General features: G+C 54.9%; 1 protein-coding gene across 2 annotated transcripts in view; it reads right to left on the bottom strand.

Annotated features, from left to right (window-relative positions):
* kat6a (K(lysine) acetyltransferase 6A) overlaps positions 1-24,008 on the bottom strand; it is a 37,700-nt gene extending 13,692 nt beyond the window's left edge. The window contains exons 1-9 of one of the 2 annotated variants that reach the window (XM_035378602.1): positions 23,863-24,008; positions 19,754-21,321; positions 8,414-8,522; positions 7,952-8,067; positions 7,597-7,678; positions 6,911-7,025; positions 5,967-6,331; positions 4,965-5,080; positions 79-194 (exon numbers count right to left, since the gene is read on the bottom strand). In XM_035378602.1, the coding sequence (XP_035234493.1) occupies positions 79-194; positions 4,965-5,080; positions 5,967-6,331; positions 6,911-7,025; positions 7,597-7,678; positions 7,952-8,067; positions 8,414-8,522; positions 19,754-20,458 (1,724 nt within the window). In that variant the 5' untranslated portion in view covers positions 20,459-21,321; positions 23,863-24,008. Of the gene's footprint in view, positions 1-78; positions 195-4,964; positions 5,081-5,966; positions 6,332-6,910; positions 7,026-7,596; positions 7,679-7,951; positions 8,068-8,413; positions 8,523-19,753; positions 21,322-23,254; positions 23,573-23,862 lie in introns of those variants that run through there. The other variant, XM_035378603.1, reaches the window with a different exon arrangement.
* Positions 24,009-24,480: the final 472 nt, after the last annotated feature.

Here is a 24,480-nt window from a genome sequence, read left to right as displayed (position 1 = left end):
AGAGCACTGCTGAGGTGCGTTTTAGGGGTGCAGTGGAGCCCTAAAGCTCCTGTCCTACGCCGCGGGCGGGACGGTTACCTGCTGTACTCCTGCGGGTACGGGGAGGAGTACCACGTCTGGATCTCGTACTTCCCAAACTCGATGACGGACGGGCAGCGCATCTGGGGGTCCGGGGGTCCAGTCACCCCGACTTTCTGCTCGGGGAAAGAGACGGGAGGCGTCAGAGAGGCGACAGAGAGCTGGGGGAACAACAAATTTTACTACAGCAGCGTACCCCCACAGTGAAGGGATCGGACAGTGTACTCCACAATGAAGCAGCTGCACGTGTATAACTACAATTTTTTATCTTCTTATTGTGAATCAACAGTGCCAGATATTTGTATATTTTTCAACATCTCAATAAGATCATCTGGTTAAATAAAAGTAAACTATTTTAAAAATAGAAGAGAGGCCAGACTGGTCACACATGGCGACCCAGCAACCTCTTATCTGGGCTTACACTGGTGTTTGTTTTTTTTTTGTCCACTTCTTGCATATACCGTTTACTGCACAGGAGTGGGATTAGGAGCAGACAGGCAGATTACTAATCTGGGATTACCAATCCTCAACCCACTGACTCTGTGGTGGGGGGCTTCTCTGGGGCTGCTGGGGGGCTCACCCTGTTAAAGCACGAGGGATTACTTAAGAGCACTGACAAATACAACAGCGCCTGCTGGCTGCTAACGCTGAGGCCCAGTTGGCTCAGTCTGGCGAGCGTGGCGGGGGAAACGTGGAGGACGCCTCTGATGTCAGCAGTTGGTTGATGGATGCAAGTCTCCGCCCCTTTCTGTGAAATCTAGGCGGTAACCACACGCTCGCTAGCTAGCTAAACTTGTCAAGGCGCCAGCCGCCCTTCCACCAGACTGGGGGGGGGGGGGGGGGGCACGCTTTCTTGCACCTGTCAGCGCAGCCAGACTGGGGTGGAGGGGGGGGGAGGGTGCTTTGATGTCTGCTTATCTCATGACACTCACGCTCACGCTCACTAGATGCTTTGTGGGAGAAAATCGTCTAGCGAGTGTAGCGTTCATTCATACACGACAGAGATATGCTGCACAAAGCAGCCTCACGGAACTCATGAGCGTTTCAGATCTGAGAGACAGGCCAGTGTGAGATCAGCGCTCACCTGTCCCTTCACCCACCCATTCACCCTCTCCTATACCTGCCCATTCACCAGTGCATTCACCTGTCCTTTAACCTGCCCATTCACCTGCCTATTTACCTGTCCAATTCACCCATTCATTCACCTGAATTTCACAGTCCATTCTCGTGTGCATGTAGGTCAAACAGGGAGAGGATTCTCAAGTGAACATTTGGACCTTCCACACAAAAACCAAACCAAGCGCACACACTTGCCCTGTGTTTCACATGCGTACAGTACTGAGTACAGTAAACCCTTTGCTACGTCCCAAAGGACAGCCTCCAGAAATGGCTGAACACAAAACAACAAACAGCACTACTGCAGCCAATTAAAAAGCCGTTTCTCTCTCTCTCTCTCTCTCTCTCTCTCTCTCTCTCCCTCTCTCTCTCTCTGAGCCCCACAGAAGCGCAGGGTTAAAGACCTGTGCACAGTGCTGCCCGCGCTCGCCGTGTGAGCCTTCCTGCGTTCCCACGGCAACACCAGGCACAGCGCCGGGATACGGAGAGAGGATACAGCTGGGGGGGGGGGGTGAGCGCGGCGCGGCACGATGAACGTACCAGCTGCGCGTCACCGCTGAATTTAACCACACCTGCGCGCACCGAGCTCACGCCCACACGCACGGCGCAGGGGAACGAGCACGAGAGCACAGCAGCTCTGAAATAAGAGAGCTTCTCTAAAAGGGTTGCCAGGTATGAACCCCAACTGTGAGCATGAGGGTAGAAGTTCTGAAATAAGAGCGCCTTCTCTAAAAGGGTTGCCATGTATGAACCCCAACTGTGAGCATGAGGGTAGAAGTTCTGAAATAAGAGCGCCTTCTCTAAAAGGGTTGCCATGTATGAACCCCAACTGTGAGCATGAGGGTCGAAGTTCTGAAATGAGAGCGATTTCTCTAAAAGGGTTGCCAGGTATGCATCCCCCGCTATGGGAGTGAGTAGAAGTTCTGAAGTAAGAGAGCCTCACAGGATTAAGGCTAGTCTATACATCCCTGTATAACAGCCCTGAGGACAGACTGCGACCCTCAGGCCAGGCACTGGAGGAATCTCACGCTTTACTTTAAAAGGGTCCGACCGCTACAGGACGGCAGCCAATGGCGTGAGCGGCCGGTGAATCGCACCAAACGGCAGAAAAACCAAAACAGAGCCGCCCGCGAAGGAGGTCAAAGGGCACGTGCCGTAACACTCGCCACGATCGCCATCTTCCTCCGTAAATCTGCCGCTGAACGACGGCGATACGAAGTGTGGAAGTTTTTTTTAAAAAAAAAAAAGAAAAAAGTAAAATAGAGAAGGTGGAGGGAAAAAAAAAAAAAACTGTGACATGCTGTGACAAAGAAGAATACTTAGAAGCATAATGGTGAAAAATGGCCCCTCTCTCTCTCTCTCTCTCTCTCTCTCTCCCCTGTCTCGGGGAATTCAGCCCTTTCCGGTCAGGCGGGCCTGTCTGTCGCTGCGGTTAATGGCCAATCGCTGCTCACTCAGCCACCACCTTCTCAAGGTCCTTCTTCTTTTGGGCTTTCTGTTTTTTTGGTTTTTTTTTTTAAAGCAGCCGCTGTGGTCAGGTGGAGCGGCGCCGACAGCTAGGGACTGGAGGACATTTGCATTGTTTTGCGTGTGTGGCGTGCGTTCGCGCGCGTGCACGAGTGTGTGGGTGTACGTATCTGTGAGCGCGTGTATTCTGTGACTGAGCGTGTGTGGGCGTGTGTGTATGCGTGCATGTGTGTGGGTGTATGTATCTGTGTGTGCGCACTGTGCGATTGAGCATGTGTGTGCGTGTGCGTACGCATGCGTGTGTGTGCGTGTGCATATGTTCATGTGTGTGTGTGCATATGTTCATGTGTGTGTCGTTTGGGTCGTTGTGTTCCTTGTGGTGTGTGTACTGGATGCATGCGTGTGCGTGTGCATATGTTCATGTGTGTGTGTGTGTGCATATGTTCATGTGTGTGTCGTTTGGGTCGTTGTGTTCCTTGTGGTGTGTGTACTGGATGCATGCGTGTGCGTGTGCATATGTTCATGTGTGTGTGTGTGTGCATATGTTCACGTGTGTGTCGTTTGGGTCGTTGTGTTCCTTGTGGTGTGCGTACGCATGCATGTGTGTGCGTGTGCGTGTGCATATGTGCATGTATGTGTCGTTTGGGTCGGTGTGTTCCTTGCGGTGTGTGTACTGGATGCATGTGTGTGTGTGTGCATATGTTCACGCGTGTGTCGTTTGGGTCGTTGTGTTCCTTGCGGTGTGTGTACTGGATGCATGTGTGTGTCGTTTGGGTCGGTGTGTGTACTGGATGCGTGTGTGTGTGTGCATATGTTCATGTGTGTGTCGTTTGGGTCGTTGTGTTCCTTGCGGTGTGTGTACTGGATGCATGTGTGTGCGTGTGCATATGCTCGTGTGTGCGTGTGCATATGCTCATGTGTGTGTCGTTTGGGTCGGTGTGTGTACTGGATGCATGTGTGTGCGTGTGCATATGCTCATGTGTGTGTCGTTTGGGTCGGTGTGTGTACTGGACGGCTGGCTGCATGCGTTTGATCTGCTTGCCTGAGGCTGAGAGAATTAGTGCAGTGAGTCGAGCCAGCCTCCCTCTTTCCCTCCATTACCGTTCCTCCCTGTCACACTCTCTCTCTCTCTCTCTCACCTTCCCTCCCTCTGACACACTCACTCTGCCTCCCTCTTTCCCTCCATTACCTTTCCTCCCTGTCACACACTCTCTCTCTCTCTCTCTCTCTCACCTTCCCTCCCTCTGACACACTCACTCTGCCTCTCTCTTTCCCTCCATTACCTTTCCTCCGTCACACACACTCTCTCTCTCTCTCACCTTCCCTCCCTCTGACACACTCACTCTGCCTCTCTCTTTCCCTCTCACCTTCCCTCCATCTCTCCCTTTCTCTCTCTCACCTTCTCTCCCTCTGTCACTCACTCGCTCTCATTCCCCCCCCCCCCCCCCAGTGTCACATTCCCCCCCTCTCTCATCCCATCTCCACACGCCCTCCCTCAGGCTCTCTCTCACTCCCTCTCCCTCTCTTCCTCCCTCTGTCTCTCCCCCGCCCGTCTCCCCCTCCTGCAGCTGCAGGAACTCAAAGGGACGGGACAGAATGTGGCACGTCCCATCAGGGTTACTGAGTCGCACTCATGCTCTTTGACAGGGGTGAGAGTGTCAGGGTGGGCTGGGTATTACCGCAGGCGGACCCTACACAAGCTGCCCACTGCAAAACGGACCTGCAGTGGAGGACAGTGCATGAGGCTACGGCTACAAACAGACACACACCTGGATCCTAGCACCGGGAAGGGCTGTCCTCTCTGATCACAAACAGAAACACTTGCGCACACTTATTTATTACATTTATGCGTTCTAGGTTAGTGGGGCTATTTGATTTGTAAGTTATGGGTTTCAGCACTGGAGTGTTGTTTTTCTTTTTGATTTCTTTATTTTTTTTGGTCCCGGGTATTCTGCCAGGAAAAAAAATGTACATGCATTGCTTAACGGCTAAGCTTGCCATCTGGATTACCCGAGAGAGCAAGATTAGGGGGTTCGGGTCTACAGACCCAGTAGAGGCGGTAACAGGGCTAGTAGCTGCTCAACTCAGAGCTGACCATGCACACAACAAGCTAATCAATAACCTGGGAGGCTTTTAGGCACATCTGGGCTGTTGGGCAGTGTTGAGTATAGCACAGGAAGAGGGATGTTAATTTTTTTTCTTCCTGATGAAAAACACTTGTGTTTTGTATGCATTATAAGCTGACCTTTGCACTAGTGGCAGTAGCTTAATAAAGGGATTTTCCAAACTCTAAAGACTCTCACCTGTAGTGCCAGCTCCTGGATGTGTCGGAAGAGCTCCACGTCTTTCTCCGTCAGGTTCTCCTGCCCCGGCAACCGGTCCTCATCCTCACGCCACTCGTCCCCACACTCCTGATTGTCTGCGAGGGACAGACGGACAGACGGGGCGTCCAATCAAAAAGATGAACGGTCGAGGCAGAGGACTTTGACGTGTCGGCAGGCACACGCACACAACAAGAGGCCAGCATCCTTTGACAGCTGACAACAGGAGGGAACGTCACGCAATGAAGCAAAACACTAATGCGCCCCACCCCCCCACCCCATCATTATCCCCGGGGGAGAAAGAAGGCCCGGGTCATCTGCAGAGCAAGAATTTAACTGTCAGAATAAGGACAGGAGCTAAACTGGTCCAGTAATGACTGTCATTGAGAGAGGCACTGAACAGCGTTTGACCAAAACTGCAGCCCTACCTCCCTCCTCATCAGGGTTATATGAGGGCCTGAACCTCAGTGCAGTACTGCGGGACCACCACCGGCGCTGTCCCATAAGGCCCGGCAGCTCGCACACAAACTGCTCCGCTTCAGCGCACAGCACGAGCAGGCCAGTGTAACGGTATATGGAACTGGTCACACTTTAGCAGTGCACTTAGTGAAACTCTCAGTGCGGTTTCAGAAGAACCGCTACAGCACTATTCCATAGACAGTGAGTAACACTGCTAAAGGAGAAAACAGCAAATATAAAAAATCATAACCCTGTTAAATTGGACAGACAGACACAACCCTGGACAGACAGACAGACGGACACAGAGACGGACAGACAGACAGACAGAGAAGGACAGACGGACGGACGGACAGACAGACACAGAGAAGGACAGACAGACAGACACAGAGAAGGACAGACAGACAGACGGACAGACAGACACAGAGAAGGACAGACAGACAGACAGACACAGAGAAGGACAGACAGACAGACAGACACAGAGAAGGACAGACAGACAGACGGACGGACAGACGGACGGACGCTCACCTCCCGTCCGCTCCTCGCCCTCCCCCTTGCGGCTGGCCTTTTTGCGGATGCGGTACTGCTGGGAGTAGTCCACCACCTCGGCGCGGGCCTTGCGCCCGTCGGGGGACGGGGTGAAGAACTTGGTGAGGGCGTCGATCAGGCCCTTGGTCTTCTTGTTGAAGCGCAGCCCCCCGCCGGTCGAGTCCTCCTCGCGCAGGGAGAAGAGGAGGCGGTCGTCGCCGGGGTAACCCTCGCAGGAGGAGGAGCTGGAGGAGGACGGGGGCGAGGAGGAGCCCTGGGAACGCCGGTCGACCCCGCCCATGCCGCCGCGCCGCCTCCGGCCACGCCCCCCCGGACCCCGGAACTTCTTGAATGGCCTCTTTGACCTGGCGGCCGGGAAGGGAACAGTCACGGCCTGGAGCTCCGCCCACAGAAACTGAATCCCCGCAACGACCCCACTTCTAAAAACAGCGTTTCCTAAACTGCAGACTTTCAGGCGCGTTTGAGCATTTAAGCACTAAATTCAAGTCACCGATTGCCTAAAGAGATTCACACACCTACTTTCCAAGGCATAAACCAGCTGCAGACTGAAAGGAAACTAAAACAAGCAGCAGGTACTGCAGCCTTCCAGGGATCCAGGAGTTTGAGATCCATGCAATAAAGCCATGACATATCCCAGCAGAGCAGCTCTGGCTCAGCTTAACACACACATCCTTCAGCTAACAGCAGCTACCGCGGGACAGCTGCAGGTCCATTTGCCTGCTGTACACAGGGAGACCAGCTGTTCTGTCTCTCTGAATGCACACAGGTGTGCAATGCCAGTGTCCCAGAAGCCAATGAGAGACTCTCGGACGCCATATTTGGAGTCGATTTTCTTTGGGACAGGCGAGGGTAGATGCAGAGGGGGGGGATCAAAGGGTGTTCCCTAAATGGGACCTGAGAGCGAGTGAGCGTGCGCCGCGTACCTGTTTTTGGGACGTCCCAGCGGTGCGTTGTAGCGCCGTTTGATTTGTGCTGCTTTTTCGTGTAAGAGCTTTCTTCCCTTTCTCCTCGGTCGGCAGATCTGACAGATCCACATACCTGCGGGAAAAAAACCAGAGACGAACGAACAGCACCCATAAATAACACCTCCGTGCAAATCCGCTGTTGTCATTATCACATATAAATCATTACACAATCGCAGCCAAGCTCACACACTGTCCATTATCTGTGACCGAGCGATCGCGTTATTGGCAGCAAATGCCATTACATCACAACCAAGTTGGCAAATCATCGCGACAAAAGCTGGCTCAAAGCAGGTGGGTTGCCGTGGCGAAGCTGTGCGTTATTGTGACATGATTGGCCCGTTACCTCAATAAAGCCGTTACATCATCGCGACCGAGGTGTTAGATTATTGCAACAGCGTCGTTTACGCTATCATCCTGTCCTATAGCTTTAACAAAAAAAAAAGTCTTCACACAAGCCCCTGCAATGTTATTTAATGTTATTGCATAACCACTCCAATGTTATTCTTATAGTGCTTCAGTTCCAATGATGCGTGAAGGTGTGGCTGCAGCGTTTGGACTGGTCCTCTGGGGCAGCCGCATGCATCAGAGGTCTGCGGGGGGGGGGGGGGGGGGGGGGGCACGGCGAGGGTGGGGGGGGGGCTAACCTTTTGGCATCCGCATCAGTGGGGGGTCACAGCACTCCATGTGGAAGCCCCGGTCACATGAGTCACAGAACAACATGTTTTCCTGTGGAGGGAAGGAGGGAGGGAGGGAGGGAGGGTGAGGGTGAAAGAGAGAGAGAGAACGTGAGAGAGAGCGAGAGAAAGAGAGAGAGGTGTCAGTCAGCACGGGCCAGCCTGCAGGCACTCGCTGTCCACGGCGAGCAGACGCACTCTGCACTCCCTCACGCCTTTCACTTCTGACTTTTCGATCAGGCATTACGACAGACAGCCGTCTCGGAGGAAGGAACGCAGACCTTCAGACATCAGACTTTCGTGTTGCCAAGCGAAGACCACTCACCGCGTTTTTGCCCTGGTCCTGGCAGGAGCTGCAGGTCTTGCACTCGATGCACTGCCACCACAGGGCCTTGACCCGAACCGTGAGCTCCGGAGAGAACTTCAGACATGACGGGTGGCCTGGGGGGGGGAGGGGGGGGGGGCAAGAGAGAACATCACACATCAAAGCGGGCCCTTTCGCTCCAGGTGGATCTAAACCCCCCCCCACCCGAGCAACACTCACTACTTCACAGATCTTTGCCAAAGCCACAGCATACACAGCAGTAGTATAAAGGTTAAGTAGTGGCAATGGAGTCTGATCTTATTAGTAAGGGGGAGGGGCTGAAAAAGATCCTGTCACTCACCACTGTTCACGTAGTAATAATAATAATAATAACAATAATAATAATAATAATAATAATAACTATAATAATAATAGCAGCAGCAGTAGCGGCTGTGGAGCGGGAGAGGTGATGGCGGTGCTCACCGCTGTTCCCACAGTCGGCACAGGAGATGAGTTCCTCCGCCTTCTTATCGCGATTCTGCTCCTTCGTCCCCAAACAGAAGCTGCAAATGGGAATGGGCTCTGCTACCGGCTGGGAGAGGGGGGGAGAGGGAGGGAGGGAGGGAGGGAGGGAGGAACAGAGAGAAGAGAGAGGAGGTGAGAGATTAATCAGATCACCCGTACAGTGCAGTATTACCTGTCCGCGTTGCAGGGCGTATATACATGCCTGCGTATAACAGTGTAATGACACGCCAATAAAGCTGAGTGAAATTGAGAGACCGAACGAATGAGCGTGCGAGAGAGAGAGAGAGATAGAGAGAGAGAGAGAGAGAGAGAGAGGCGGGGGGGAGGGGCAGAGAGAGCGGGAGAGAGAAGGAGGGGCAGAGAGAGCAGGAGATGGAGGGGGAGAGAGAGAGAGAGAGAGAGAGAGGGGCGGGGGGAGGGGCAGAGACAGCGGGAGAGAGAAGGAGGGGCAGAGAGAGCAGGAGATGGAGGGAGAGAGAGAGAGAGAGAGAAACTCATCAGCTCAGGCGTGTGGGGGAATGATATGTCCAGGAGCAGTGGAGCACAGCTCTGTGAGTCTAGGAGCGAGAGCTCTGCCCAAATCAGACGAGCCTCCAAAAGGGCACTAAACAGTCCCCCTGCAGGTCCGTCCTGATCCACCTCTATTATTCCCCCCAATACCACACAGGTCTAGAGTGATTTACCTCTACCCTGCCCAATGTAGGTATACATTTCCATAATGCAGCGGTAAAGGTCAATCCTGCAGTCCAAACACACCCTTCCTCCGTTCTAAAGAGTGCGTAAGGTGAGCCAGGAACGGTGTTAATCACGCTACCGCACACCACAGCTCGCCCCCCCTCCCCCCCTCCGGTCGCCTCGCAACGGCGTCTCCACGGGGGCCCGCCGGACACCCAAAATCATCACCCTGTCCTGTCCTGGTGCGCAAAGGGAAGGCCATCGCACGCCACAGACTGGAAAACCCACCTCCTTCAGAGAACACCCGAACCAAGCACTGATCTACCCTGCACTTACCCTCAATTAAATTAAAACTTCTCCAAACACTACTCACTTCCATAATAATCCTTTAACACAAACTGAACAAAACAAAATTTGCCTTCGAGAGCTTTTGATTTGCTAAATATGTGGGTATTGTATGGAGATTCAAAGCAAAGTCACTTGTGGGGACAGTCAGTAACTTGTGGGGACAGTCAGTCACTTGTGGGGACAGTCAGTAACTTGTGGGGACAGTCGGTAACTTGTGGGGACAGTCCCTCCCAGACTGGTGTGTAACCCAGCAGTTTCCCGGGTAGGGCTCAGTGTGGCCGGAGCTGTGGAGGTCTGTCAGCGCTGGCGGTAACGGCTCGGCTGGACGCCACTCCATCACCCGCTGAAGCCCCGTCTCCCGGGGTGACGGGACAGACCGGGGGCAGAGGTCAAAGGTCGGAGGAAAACGGCCACATTCGTTTGCCCGCCGGACAAAGGCGGCGGCCAGACCGACCTCGGGTGAGAGCCGAGACCAGACTGCACTGGACTGTGTGTGTGTGTGTGTGTGTGTGCGTGTGTGTGTGTGTGCGTGTGTGTGCGTGTGCGTGTGCGTGTGCGTGTGTGTGTGCGTGTGCGTATGTGTGTGTGTGTGTGTGTGTGCGTGTGTGCGTGTGTGTGCGTGTGTGCGTGTGTGTGTGTGTGTGTGTGCGTGCGTGTGTGTGTGTGTGTGCGTGTCTTTCTCGCTCCCTCTGAGGGTCAACCACAGCCCAGACTTCTCAAATCGCCACATTACATGACATCATTTGTCCAGCAGCCGCCCTTGTCTAGAATAGCTTGTGCTGCTGTACATTATATCCACTTGCACAGCTGGATGCTTTGCTAGAAGAGTTCAGATTTAGGACAACAGCAGTGCTTTACCTGGAACCTGCAACCTCCACAAGGCTGATTCCCTAGCCGCTACACTACACAGCCACCCTTAGAGGAAACTCCGCTTCACCGTGGTTTCTAATGAGCTCAGCAACATCGGAGACACCCTGCAAGCCTTTTTAAACAATCCGCTAATTGCGATTAATCGTTCATATCCCCTTCCTATCAGAACCCGTTCAGCAGATCAGCCGACCTCAGCCTCCAATGAGATCGCAGCTCAGCGCAGTCAAACCAGGACGCTCGGGCGCGCGTGAGACACGAGCACCTTAATTCACACGGCCGCCAAACCCAGGCAAGGAGACCCGGGATGAGAGTAATGTACGGAAACGCACTACATCAGGATACACGCCGCTTCTCACAGGAAGTACATCACACCTCCACAACACTCGACCCTAAATGCAAGCAGAACGCTGGCACAGTGGACTTTTCATTTTCTTTTCTTTTATGGATTTCCCTGTTCTTCGCCGCGGGTCAGAACCGACCCGGCGGGGCGTTTTCCACCGGGCCGAACGCGGAGCCGCGGTACAGCCAGCGGAGCTCGCCAGGTCGGCAGTGAGAGGGACAGGGGGACTGCGGCGCGCGGCGGCGGCGCTCTGCCCTTACCGCCATTCCGCGCGGCGTTTCCTGCACAGAGGCAGGGTTTTCAGCGCAGCGCACCTTCGCCGAACCTCATAAATCTCTCCGAGGAACAAAGCGGCAGCGGCAGAAGGCCACCTGGACAACGCGCGGGAGAAACGCAGGAGACACGCAGGAACACCGCAACCGCGCGAGAGACGAGGTTTCTGGGAGTTTTTAGTGGTAAAGACCACTCCCCCCTTCCCCAGGAGTGTGAGGGGAGAAGAGCAGGATGGTCTGGGGGAACAGGAGTGTGAGGGGGAAGAGCAGGCTGGTCAGGGGGAACAGGAGTGTGTGCGGAGAAGAGAAGGATGGTCGGTGGGAACAGGAGTGTGAGGGGGAAGAGCAGGATGGTTGGGGGGGAACAGGAGTGTGAGGGGAGAAGAGCAGGATGGTCTGGGGGAGCAGCAGTGTGAGGGGAGAAGAGCAGGCTGGTCTGGGGGAGCAGCAGTGTGAGGGGAGAAGAGCAGACTGTTTGGGGTGGGGGGGCAGGTGGAGAGGCATTCCGCGGGGGCTGCACATAGCTGAGAGCAGGTCTGGGCAGGGAGGAGAGGGTGATTTATAGCCTTCATTTCTCTGTGAGGCAGACCGAGCCCAACGAGGGGACACCTCTGCAGCCAGGGAGGGAGGGGGCCGGACCAAACCCCCCCTCCACACCCCCCCAAACAGCCAACACCTCAATCATTCCTGCCAGTTAACCCTCCCCAACCCGGGACGCTGTTGCACTTCACTGCCCACTGAAGCTCAGCCATTTTCCTTCAGTCTGAAATGCAAACTGACTGTCTGAAGCACCCGAAAAGCCCTCCCTTCAGCCATTGGCTAACCCTGCCTCGGTCTGTGGGCTCTGAAATTTGGGGGTACAGACCGGAGCCTGGTCCTGAAGAAAACGTCCTGCGCCGAAGGGCATTTATTTTATTTACTTGTTTTTTGTTAAACGGTCTCTTAACATCCCCCCTTAACCCAATTACGATGGCAACACGTGCCGTCGAGAAGCGACCGGTTGGATTTCTCAGGGCTCTGGACAGAGTAACTGTACAGAGGGGAAAAACCGCGATGCGAAACGTGAAAAAGATTTGCATGCATCACGTTTTCACTTCCAATCCAGAGAGAGAGAAAGAGAGGTATGAGCGAGAGAGAAAGCGAGGGAGGGAGGGAGGCAGAGAAAAAAACAGAGTGTCTTTGGAAGCTGTGGAGTGTCCTTTTATTGAGTCGGTAAAGGTGGCGTCAGGCACAGCCAGCTCATCTTTCATACCGTTATGGTCTTAGATCACACGGTCTCTGTCTGCCGCACACACACACACACTCGCATGCGCGCACGCGCACACACACACACACACTCTCATGCGCACACGCGCACACACACACACACACACACACTCTCATGCGCGCACGCACACACACACACTCGCATGCGCACACACACGCACAGACACACACACACACACTCTCATGCGCGCACGCACACACACACACACACACACACTCTCATGCGCGCACGCACACACACACACTCATGCGCGCACGCGCACACACACTCTCATGCGCGCACGCACACACACACACTCGCATGCGCACACACACGCACAGACACACACACACACACTCGCATGCGCACACACACGCACAGACACACACACACACGCGCACAGACACTCAAACACAGGCACACAGACACATGCATGCACACACACACACAGGCACACAGACACATGCACGCACACACACACACACACACACACACACGTACACATAAATGGGTATCCAGAGTGTGCTTCTAACATAATTGTTTTCAAATTTTCATAGGCTTCTCATTTCCAGTAATGACAACAGTTAGTTACCGATGGCGTTGTTGCTTTACATTGTTAATGTAAATCAATGTGATCAATATGCCTCGACATCCAAAGTGGACATCAGCAAGAGAAAGGGAGTGTGTAAGGATGGAGAGAACGAGAGAAGATGAAGGAAGGGGGGGGGAGAGACAGCAAGAGACAGAGGGAGAGAGAAACAGAGACAGAAGCAGTCCTGCTGTTCTTGCATCTTCTCCAGGATCTTATTAACATGGGAAACCCATCTCTCCCCCAACAAACCCGACCCTGAAACACAACAACCACACTCATCACAGTACAGCAACACACACACGGTCACACACACATGCACTCTCTCACATACACACACACGCTCACACAAATACACGTGCAAATACCGACAGACACACACTCAGACAAACACATTCTCAGACATGCGTGCACACACACCGGCAGACAAACAGACACACAATCCTTGTGTGCACGCGCACAAAAAAAGATATGCAGGTGCCCGCACGCACAAACACCCACACAAACGCAGGCACGCACACAGCAGCCAAGGAGCGGAGGAAGAACAGGTGTGCGAGAAAGTCTTCTGACAGGAGAAACACAATCTTAAGCTTCCTCCGTCTCCGCATAGCAACGGAGCCTCGCCGTGCAAGCCAAGACGCAGGCTTGGGTTTCTACAGACGTCCCTGACAATAGCGTCCAGTCCACTCAGAGAAATACCAATACATCAGGGCAAAACAAAACCGGCCACATTTTCACCGTTCTGAAAGCGAAACGATAACACTTCAATTCAGACACACAAACATCAGAGCTGGCCTCAAAATGTTCTTACTGCAAGCATTCCGACTTCCACTCGGAAACGAGACCGGTATGAAAATGTGGTTCAATTGGCGGACGCGGCTAAACAGCCCCGCTCGCCCGGCGTGGAAATGAACGGGTGTCACGTTAAACGCGGCATCACTGGGGGGCATAGCTGGGGGGCACAGCTGGGGGGCATAGCTAGGGGGCATAGCTGGGGGGCATAGCTGGGGAGCATAGCTGGGGGGCATAGCTGGGGAGCATAGCTGGGGGGCATAGCTGGGGGGCATAGCTGGGGGGCACAGCTGGGGAGCATAGCTGGGGGGCATAGCTGGGGGGCATAGCTGGGGGGCACAGCTGGGGAGCATAGCTGGGGGGCACAGCTGGGGAGCATAGCTGGGGGGCATAGCTGGGGAGCATAGCTGGGGGGCATAGCTGGGGGGCACAGCTGGGGAGCATAGCTGGGGGGCACAGCTGGGGATCATAGCTGGGGGGCATAGCTGGGGGGCACAGCTGGGGGGCACAGCTGGGGAGCATAGCTGGGGGGCATAGCTGGGGAGCATAGCTGGGGGGCATAGCTGGAGGGCATAGCTGGGGGGCACAGCTGGGGAGCATAGCTGGGGGGCACAGCTGGGGAGCATAGCTGGGGAGGCCGGCCGCTGAACGCACGGCATCCCAAAAGCGCGGTCTCTCCCGCCCCGGAGCACGGACGGCCGTGACCCACCCTGCGTTCCCAACCCCGCCATTCAGCGCCGCGGGAATCAATCCCACCCTGCGTTTCCAATCCCGCCATTCAGCGCCGCGGGAATCAATCCCACCCTGCGTTTCCAATCCCGCCATTCAGCGCCGCCGGGATCAATCCCACCCTGCGTTTCCAATCCCGCCATTCAGCGCCGCCGGGATCAATCCCACCCTGCGTTTCCAATCCCGCCATTCAGCGCCGCCGGGATCAATCCCAGCCTGCGTTCCCAATCCCGCCATTCAGCGCCGCGGGGATCAATCCCAGCCTACATTCCAGCTCGACCTGGGCTAAATCCAACCACGGGGCGCGTGTGCATGCGCGTGAGGATGGCTACACGTGTGTGCGTGCATGCTTGTGAGAGAATGGCAGGACGTGTGTGAGTGGCCGGCTAGATGCGTGAGTGCATTAGTGTGTGTGTGTGTGTGTGTGTGAGTGCATGTGTGCATGTGTGCGTGCAAGCATGCATGCAAGAATGGGTAGACGTGTGACCCCTAGATTCCATTACACACCCCGGCTACTGTTACCAGTGGGAGGATGCGCTGTGCTGCAGATGTCACATTTTCCACGCGTGTTTTGAAAGGTTGCTTCCGCCCATACAGCCAGCCAGAGGCCTGACACACCTCACCCCCCTCAGGTACAGACACCTGTACCGGCCCACGGCCGAGGGGCAGCCAAAACCACGCCGGAGGGGTCAGCAGCCCTGGACCCAGAGCCAGAGCCAGAGCCAGAGCCCCAGCACCTGCAGCCCCGGGCCCTGGTGTGTGATTAGACGTAGCCATCCCGTCCCCCTAAAACCGTCCCGACCTCAGGTGACGCTAGCGCTAACTATGCCACCCATCTGGGCGTGAGGGCCACAGAGGCAGCACTGGCACGGTCCAAGTTTAAATACCAGACCACAGAGCGCACACGCACGCTAGAGGCATCGCTAAAACAGCACGAGCCCCCCAGCAGCCCCTCGGTCTCAGGGCTTTAAAGTGAAACGGAAACGGGCAGCCGAGCCGCTCTCCAGCACCAGGACTCCAGAGCGCCGCTCCCCGGCACCGCACAGGAACCGCCTGCAGCACGGACCCGAAACCAACGAGGACCCGCGCGGCGACCAGGAACGCAGCACTGACGCGCGGGAGGGGGAGAGAAAGCGGGGCGCCCTGGAACATTTCCCAAAACCGTTGCCTTGGAAACAAACAGGGAAAAATGGGTACGGCCCAACAGCAAGAGAGTCTGACCCCCCCAAACACGGAGAGGAGAAGGTCGCAAGTGGGAAATGCAGTACTGAGATAAAATACATTTCCCATGAGTCAATGCGTTTACAGAGATACCACATTTTATTTCCCTGATTCTCAGATTTTTCGGAGATGATTTTATAATTCTTCTTTCGGAGCGAAACGGGAGCCGACACCGGCGCGGGTTTGGCGGGCGCAGCCCGTTTAATTTGAGTGCCACGGAGACGCCCCCCTCCACACCTGCCGTGGCACGGACTCCGGGCGCGGCACCAGGTTCCGTCTGGGCGGGGCCCTCGGGGCTCATAAAGGTCACACGTGAGCTGCGGAAACGGCAGGAAGTGAACGCTGCGCGCGGCGAACTCGCCGTAAAGCGGACCTGATTGTCTCGCTGTCTGTACCTGCTCTGTTACCTGCAGGGAAAATAACTGCCAGGTGTGTCTTGTTTACGAGGTGCGTGATAAACGTCCTCGAAAAGCGAAACAAAACGCAGGGCAGGCAACGAGAAGCGGACGGGCAGTTGAGTCCTAAACAGGTCAGCGGTCCTGCCCAGACCATCATCCTCCTGGATGGGGCGGGGGGGAAAAAATCTGATCAGACCACTCGCCCCATGTCATATAAACGGCACTGGAGACTTAACCCTTACTCCATGTAAACCATACTGGCGACTTAACCCCTTATTCCATATAAACAACACCGTTGACTAATCCCCTTCCCCATATAAACCGCACTGGGGACTAATCCCCTTCCCCCATACAAACCGCACTGGGGACTTAACCCTTACACCATATAAACCGCACTGGTGACTAAACCCCTTACACCATATAAACCACACTGGTGACTAATCCCCTAATTACATACAAACCACACTGGTGACTAATCCCCTCTCCCCATATAAACCGCACTGGTGACTAAACCCCTTACACCATATAAACCGCACTGGTGACTAATCCCCTCTCCCCATGTAAACCACACTGGAGACTAATCCCCTTCCCCCATATAAACCACACTGGTGACTAATCCCCTCTCCCCATATAAACCGCACTGGAGACTAATCCCCTCTCCCCATATAAACCACGCTGGAGACTAATCCCCTTCCCCCATATAAACCACACTGGAGACTAATCCCCTTCCCCCATATAAACCACACTGGAGACTAATCCCCTCTCCCCATATAAACCACGCTGGAGACTAATCCCCTTCCCCCATGTAAACCGTGGTAGTAGAGCAGAACTGAATCCTGAGCCAGCGCATCTGGCGGTAAAAGGCGAGATGGATCTTTTTCCGCCAAACGCAGACTCCCACACAAACCCCCCGGGTGCAGAGAGCCTGGCCCGTCCCTCCCCATGGAGGAGCCCATCCTAACTGCTCTGGGAGGGCGGGGGGCGGGGGGTGGTGGTGGTGTCCGGAAAAGAAATGAGATGTGGTATCTATATATCCGCGACCTCTGTTTGACTCCGTCCCCCCCCACCCGTGGCCCGGCAATGACCCCCTATTAGAGTGAGCGAGCGAGCGAGAAAGAGAGCGAGTCAGGGCTGTGTGTGAATGGAGCACAACAGCATAGTGCACACACACCTCTCTTTAGCGGGGGCAGGGCTGCAACTGTGGATGGACGCAGACGCCACCCCCCCCCCCCGCCACCACCCTAACCACGCTGCACCTGCGTGCAGCCTGCCCCCCCCCGGCCGAAACGCTAGCCTGCCTCCATACCAGTTAAATACGCTTGTTTCATATTTTAAACGGAGCTCTTCAAAACGCATTCCACTGCATTACAGGTACAATTAGGCATTTAACTGATGCTTACACAGACTTACAGCTTGCAACATTATTTTAAATACTACCATTCCTACAGCTAGATATCTTTTCAGAAGCATTTTCGTTGAAGTACCTTCGCTTATGGATAAGGCTGTGCCCCACCTGGGAATCAAACCTGCAACCACCGAGTTACAAGCATCGTCCGGCACTGTATTACACTGCCACCCAAAGCAAAGTGAGCTGCCGAAATATGTGACTACTGTTCCAAACGTTTTTTTCTTTCTTTTTCACGATGTTGTGAGTAGTTTCACCGCACGCTTGACCTCCCAGGAGCCGGACTCTGGAGACAGATGGTTCGGGGCGAGGCCTGTGACAAATTAAGGCCCCGGCAGTCGCGCGGCGGTTTGGGTTTCTCCCGACTGTCTCCGGCTGTAAAGAGTCTCATTCCGGAAAGGCCCGTCTGTCGAGTTTGAGCGGGCCGGCCGGCGTTCCACACGGCGAAACGATAAACGTGCGAGAGTCCGAGAACACGAATCCGCACGGCGATCCCCAAACAGCCCTTTCTGCAGGGCTGCCGACAGCCGAGCCTGGAAAGAAGCCAGCGGAGACCGGACCGAGGATCTGAAAAGAGGGAGGCGGCCTTTTTTTTTGTCCTCCGGTTGCGAGTCAGGGGAAGTGTGACCGCGCGCAGGACGAACTGCGCAGCTGCGAGGGACCTGCGCAGGAGGGCTTGCTCGGGACGGCGGAGCGCAGACGCTCTCCGGACTCTGAGGCCGCGCGGCCTGCAGGAGGGTCTGGGTGCAGACGGCTCAAAGCGGGCGCGGGAAATGCGCGTCGCAGGAAATGCGCATGCGTCGCAGTAACGGGCTGCACACGGCTAAGCAGAGCCGCTGACACTCAATATGGCGGGCGTCTGAGCGCCCGTCCTCCCGCGGGCTCTGGGGTTTGATTGGCTGAGGAGACGAGCGTGTGGGCGGAGCCCCCGGCAGCACAACTGTCTGCTGGATTTTGGCGAGCGGGCACGCCTGTTGGCGCCGTGTCTGTGCGGGGGGAGGGGGGGGGGGGGGGGACAGTAGACAGCCCTCTTCCTGCTTCGCCTCTCTCCTCCCCCTTTCCTCTCCTTCGCGCTCTTCCCTCGTTCCCTGAAAGGGTGCTGCCATGTGCTGGGCGGGGACCGCGGGCGTCCCACGTGACTCCGCCCCCCCCCCCTGATTCCTATTCCTGGACTGCAGCCCTGTCGACCGGCCACAGCCTGCCCTGCTCCTCGCTCTCTCACTCGCTCGCTCGCTCTCGTGCAGCCACGGGCCTCTGTGAGAAAGGGAAACCAAAACTCCACACGCTGGTCTCCCGCTAACGCTAACGCTAACTCCGCTCGGGTTCCCCCGGAGCTCCGCTCGGTAAAGAGCCACGTGCCGTTCTTCCGTCGGAGAGACACGAGACTGTCGACGACAACAAAGCAGGGAAGCCCTCAAAAACGCGCCTTTTCACAGCGTTTGCTTAAAATGTACACAAAGAAAATTTACTGCTGAGACGTTTTCAAATTTCAAAGGCCACTGCTGTGAAGAAACTCCAAGGCATTTATACGCCTAAATAAAAACCTCTACCTGTACTTCACAAGAAAATCACAAAGACTTCAGAGTTACGCACCGACTGCTCAGTCAGACAGGGTATGAAACTCGAAGTAGAGTATTTTCAATAAACACATAATTGCATCAAATCCAGCTCCTTGTTCTCGCCGAGGCAAACAAAGGAGCATTCAATGGAGAAGGGCTACACTTTCCATTGATAGAACAACTCAAAAGAGCTCCATAAAAATTAGGCAAGCGGCATGTCTCAGCAGGACTCCGCAGAAAGCCATTTGGAAAAGACGGTTTCACGCAAAGAAAGCCCAGAATAAAATCAGCCTGCACAACAGGCCACAGAGAGTGCGTCACCAAAACGTACCATTCAGAAGGGTGGCTGGGAAAATAAAAATCCCTTCTATTCGAGACCATGACACCGACGGTGCGATCGCCAGTCATTACCTGAGGGCCGAGGTTATGCTTTAGCCTTGTTTATGTCATTTGATGCATATCTGTTGAGTGTGCTCAACATTGCTTACCTACCCGAGATGGTCTTAATCTGACCAATCACATCAAAGTTTGTGCTGCTGAGCCTTACTCCCACTGTAAAAAACTTCAATACACACAAAGTTTCCCTAGTTCCACTTTCAAAAGTGCCAAGAGTCAAGATTTCCAGCTAACGGTGTCGATCACAATTTTGCTCCTGAAACTAGCCCGCGAGCGCTAACAAACCGTACAGCGGACCTGGGAGTTCCACCTGGACACTGAAAGGAGGACGACTTCCTGTTTTGCAGCCTCCCGACCTGAGGAGGCGGGGCTTAGTGTGAAAAGAGCGTGCGGAGTCACAGGGTGAGGTGAGGCGGGGCGGTACAGGGTGGGGGGAGGGGGTGTTTTTGGCCTCTTACCTTGTCCTTCTCGTGTGGCAGCAGGCGGACGGGCGGGAGGGAGTCCAGCGACATGTTGAAGGGCCCCTCGGGCTGCGGCCCCCGGCCGCTGAGGCGGTACAGGGGCCCCTGCTTGAGCAGGCGCCCGTGCGCCATGGCGCGCTTGACGGCCACGCGCAGCTGCTGGTGGAACACCACGGGCCCCATGGAGCTGCTGCCCGACAGGTAGGCGGCCACGTCCGCCTGGCACTTCAGGAAGCGCTCGATGCTCTTCAGCGTGGAGCCGCCCGGCTCGTGGAGGCCCTCCAGCGCCCGCTTGATCAGCTTGTTCCAGTCCAGGCCCGGCTTCCGGCCCGGGTGGCCCCCGCCCCCTCCTCCTCCCCCCCCGGGCCCGCCCCCTCCCCCTCCCCCGCCGCTCCGGGGCTTGGGGAAGGCCAGGCGGCCCGGGTTCTCGGGGTCCTTGTAGGAGTTGAGCCCCTTGTTGGAGACCTTGAGGATGGAGCCGTCCTTGACGCTGAGCTCCAGCTGCTGCAGCACGGTCTTGCGGTCCAGCCCGTGGGACATGGACACGGCATTGCAGATGCGCTCCTCCGAGGGCCTCTGCTTCTGCTTCTTCACCTTCTTGATGGCCTCCAGGATCCAGTTGGTGTACAGCGGGTTGGCCAGCTTCACCATGGCTGACGGTTGGCTGCTGCTGCTGCGGCGTCGGCCCGACGACACGCCCATCCAGGAAGCGTCCCGCGTCCCGCGCCCGGGTCCCGCACACGGGCCACCCGCTCCTCCTCCTCCTCCTCCTCCTCCTCCTCCTCCGCCCCTCCTCCTCCTCCTGCTCTCTCTCCTCCGCCGGGCGACTATCCTTTGTCCCGGGGACGCACTAAGAGTCCCTCGCAGCCCGGCAGGAAGCAACTCACCATAGCACAGGCTCCCCCCGCCCTCCCCCCCCCCCAAAAAACGCCGACCGGACCGGCACCGCCCGCGCCCCCTCTCCCAGCTGGGCCGGCGGGAGGGCTCGGGAGAAGACGAAGAGCGACGGGGCTCTGCTCTCCGACCGCCGCCGCTGTGCGCCGTGCGTGTCCCCGAAAAACCCCCCGCTGGCGGGCCTACGGGCAGGCTGCACCAGCGCTCTCCCACAATGCAAAGCGCCTGCACACAGGAGCCTCAGGCGCCAAACCGCAAACCTGCGGCTTTAGTTCCCCTTTCTTGGCGACAGGAGAAACTGTACCAAAACAAAATATTTTTTTTTTTAGGCCCGATGTATTTTAGTGCTGACTGCGAAACGCGGTTTCAGAACCCTGGTCTCCGCTGGGGGAGTTTAGGGAGGGGCCGCAGTCGGGTGGAAGAAGTCGATTCTGGAAAGTTCTTGTGCAGGTTCCCGTGGAGGAAGTTGATGGAAGCGAGTTCTCTCGGCGCGGCGCTGGGTTGCTCCGGTTCTCCTCCTCCTCTGCCTCCTCATCCACCTGTCTCTCTCTCTCTCTCTCTCCCTTCTTTTTTCTCTCCTCTCTTGGCTGCTGTGGAACAGATATCTCACCCCAGGGAGCAGCGTGGGCTGATCACCTTCATGCCGACTGCGTTTCAGCAGCACGCGTACCCTGCAGAAACACAGCAAGCACATACCGCGGTCAGTACTGCACGCAAACATGCACGCACACAAACACAGACAAAGACAGACAAAGCACACAGACACGCCGTGAGGCCAGTAACGCATGCATGCATACGCATACACAGACACACAAACCGTTGGGTTAGTAAGGTGTGAACGCACATGCACACAGTCACAGACATAGACCACAGGGTTAGTCTCACACACACACACACACACACACAGGTCTGTAACTCTGCTCATCTCTGGCTGACGTAGTGCTTGCCTACCATGGGAAACACACTTCTGTAAGTCCCTTCAGTGACTGCCAAAACAACCACATTGCAAAGCGTAAATACAGAGTAAACTCAAGTTACTTATTCAACACAGGAGCTGTCCATCCCTCCACACAGCAGGGTCAGGTTCACCAGACTCAAGTCACACGCCCCCCAGCCTGCCGCTAGGACCCCACAGTCTCAAATGGGAACACTCCGGAAAAGTCAACAGTTTAACTCACATGCTGAATGTGGTCCTACTCATTTTTTAAAAAAGCAATACCGTCTGCAACTTAGGAAATTATGTGCTACGTTGAAGATCTGCATGCAAATCTACAGGTGACACCGTCCCAAACATGCAGTCAATGCCCCCTACAGAACAAAAAAACGCGGCACGCTCATTACACCCAGCGAAGGGACACTGAAGCAGCACCCGTGCAGGAGCCGCTTGCGGAAGCAATCAATCCGGAAGCACGGCGGACACAGACCCCGCTGCATCACCTGGAGCAAGCGTGGTTCACCGCACGTGCCCGGACACCATCGTCCTACCACCCCATGGCAGGTTCACGGTCAGCTCACATTACTGCCCATGCCCGGCTCCTGTCTGCAAAGAGGGCGCTTTTTCCGTGCTCGCCCTAACCAAGTTCGTTCCCCTACCCGTCTGTTCTGCATGCCACACCTGCCCTGCTCATTCACTTCAAAGGAGCACCTTCAGCAGGTTTGTGCAGGTAACTAGGAGACCCTGAACTACATTTCCCAGACTCCCCAGTGGACATAACTTCTTAGAAAGCGTCAATTTAACAAAACACGGTACCAGACAACTATGAATTGCTCAAACTAAAACAGTTTCATGTAAAGGCAACAGATTTTTTTAAAAGCAACACATACACACAAACACACATGGCAAATGTTTTGTGTACTTCATCGCAATTTGTGAGGTCACTTCCAATAAAATTGCTACAACCCTACCGGCTGACAGCAAACCTAAATGCGTCCGCTTTCAAAACCTGGACAGCAGCCCTATGAAGTTCCAGCGGCGTTTTTAAATCTGTCACAAATCAAAACAGTAAAAGCCCACGTATTTGTCTGTTTGTAGTAGGGAAATGGGAACCGATTAATGACTAACCAGCAGAGCATGGCTCACTTGTACTTTCAATTTCAACTTACTGGTCATCAAAACAATATTGAGCTGCATAATAATCGTTTTAAAAAAAAAACACTAGACAAGATCAAGGAAACAAACCTTCTCAAAATCTACAGCTGCACGTCTGAACATTGTTCACAACGGTAATCTCTAGCCCGTGCACAGCTAGTCGTGTGGCTATATTTACAAACCCGCTTGTTTTTTGGGCTTTGGGCTGCAAGTGCAATATTTCTGTGACTTTACAAAATAACACAGCTGTCTATGACAATCACATGCATAATCGAAAACACAAACACAACAAAATCGTGATTTCTTAAATCTGTTTTCATCGTCCTCTACCGGGACGATGGGTCTACCATGCACATACACGCACACATACACACTGTTTACATATTGCCAGCTAGCTAATGTTACACTTCTAGTCAGATAGCAGGCTACTAACCTTTCGAAACAAGATTCAACCCATGCGAATTAGCTATCAAAAATAGAGGGAAACGTGCAGCACATGATCGGAGAAATAGTACCTCGATCCAATCAACAATGACGTGATTCCAACAACGCCCGAGGTTTCAAACAATAACAGGCAACCCTCGCACGGGCAGTTTTCCATTTAGCTTAGCTCGCTACCCACTGAGAGATCGCGGTTGCACGGCCTACAAAGACACAATGTACTGGTGGCCACTGAAGGTGTCTGCCTGTTCCAGAAAAATACGGATTTCTTCTAAACTAGCGGCGGACGATATGGTGGTTCGGCCTCGGTCTAAGCCTCGGTTATGAGTACAAAACCTGCCCGCTTGTCGCGTCCCAGCACACGGCTGGCTAACTCCCCCCTCCTCCTTCCACTTCCTTCCTCCCTATATCACCCACCCTCCCACGTAGCGCCTGCGGTGCGGTGAAGACAAGGCCGTTGGAGCGAAGTAGGCCTCGGCTCACTCGCGCCCCCCCTCTCCACCACCGCCACAACCACCACCGCCAACCCCCCCGCGCCCCCCCTCACTCTCTTCATCTCTCCGTACCCCTTTCCCTCTACCTCTCGCGGTTCCCAGAAAGCCAGGACGGGTCCAGCTAAGGTTTGTAAAGGGTAGGGTCGGAAACCCCCCGAGAAATATGCCCCCCATCCCTCGCTACTCACCGGAATTTCGAGTCGAGTTGCCGGGGAGGATGTGCCAAAAATCATTCGAAACAGAGACAACAACAAGACCAAAAATGCAGCCAGAGACCAGAGGCTCCAAAGCTGACGCCATCTTTGAGTGAAACAGGAGCTCGGCTGGTGGGGGAGGGGGAAGCAGCTCGGGCCAAGGGAGCGTCTGCATCGTACAATCCGTGCACACAGTGGAGAGGCCAGGAGAGAGGTAGCAAGGGGCGGGTGTGGATAAGGAGGCTGTAACTGTGAAGGGTGAATATCTGTTGTACACATGAAATGGAAGAAAAGGACAGATGGTGAAGCGGAAAAAAGGATAGGTGTCTCGCTTTCTCTGGTGTGCACGCACACAGCGATACGGGAACGTTAGGGACCGTCTGAATTTTTCCTGCAGCTGGCGACGTGGTAAGAAAAAAAATCAAAGCAACGGATTGTGGTTTTAATGTTAGAGGGTATTTAAAGATCAAAGGGAGCCCCCTCCATTCCTTCTGTTTGGATCGACATTGCATCGCAGACATCCCTCTTTTTGTTAGAGCTAGCGAGTGAACTGATGCCTCCTTTAAACAAATAGCCCGCTTGCTCAGTAAACAAGCTTGCTAACTGGCGTGT

The sequence above is a fragment of the Anguilla anguilla genome, chromosome 10 (assembly GCF_013347855.1).
Source record: "Anguilla anguilla isolate fAngAng1 chromosome 10, fAngAng1.pri, whole genome shotgun sequence".
NCBI classification, from domain to species: domain Eukaryota; kingdom Metazoa; phylum Chordata; class Actinopteri; order Anguilliformes; family Anguillidae; genus Anguilla; species Anguilla anguilla.
This window is presented reverse-complemented; position numbering and strand designations above follow the sequence as displayed.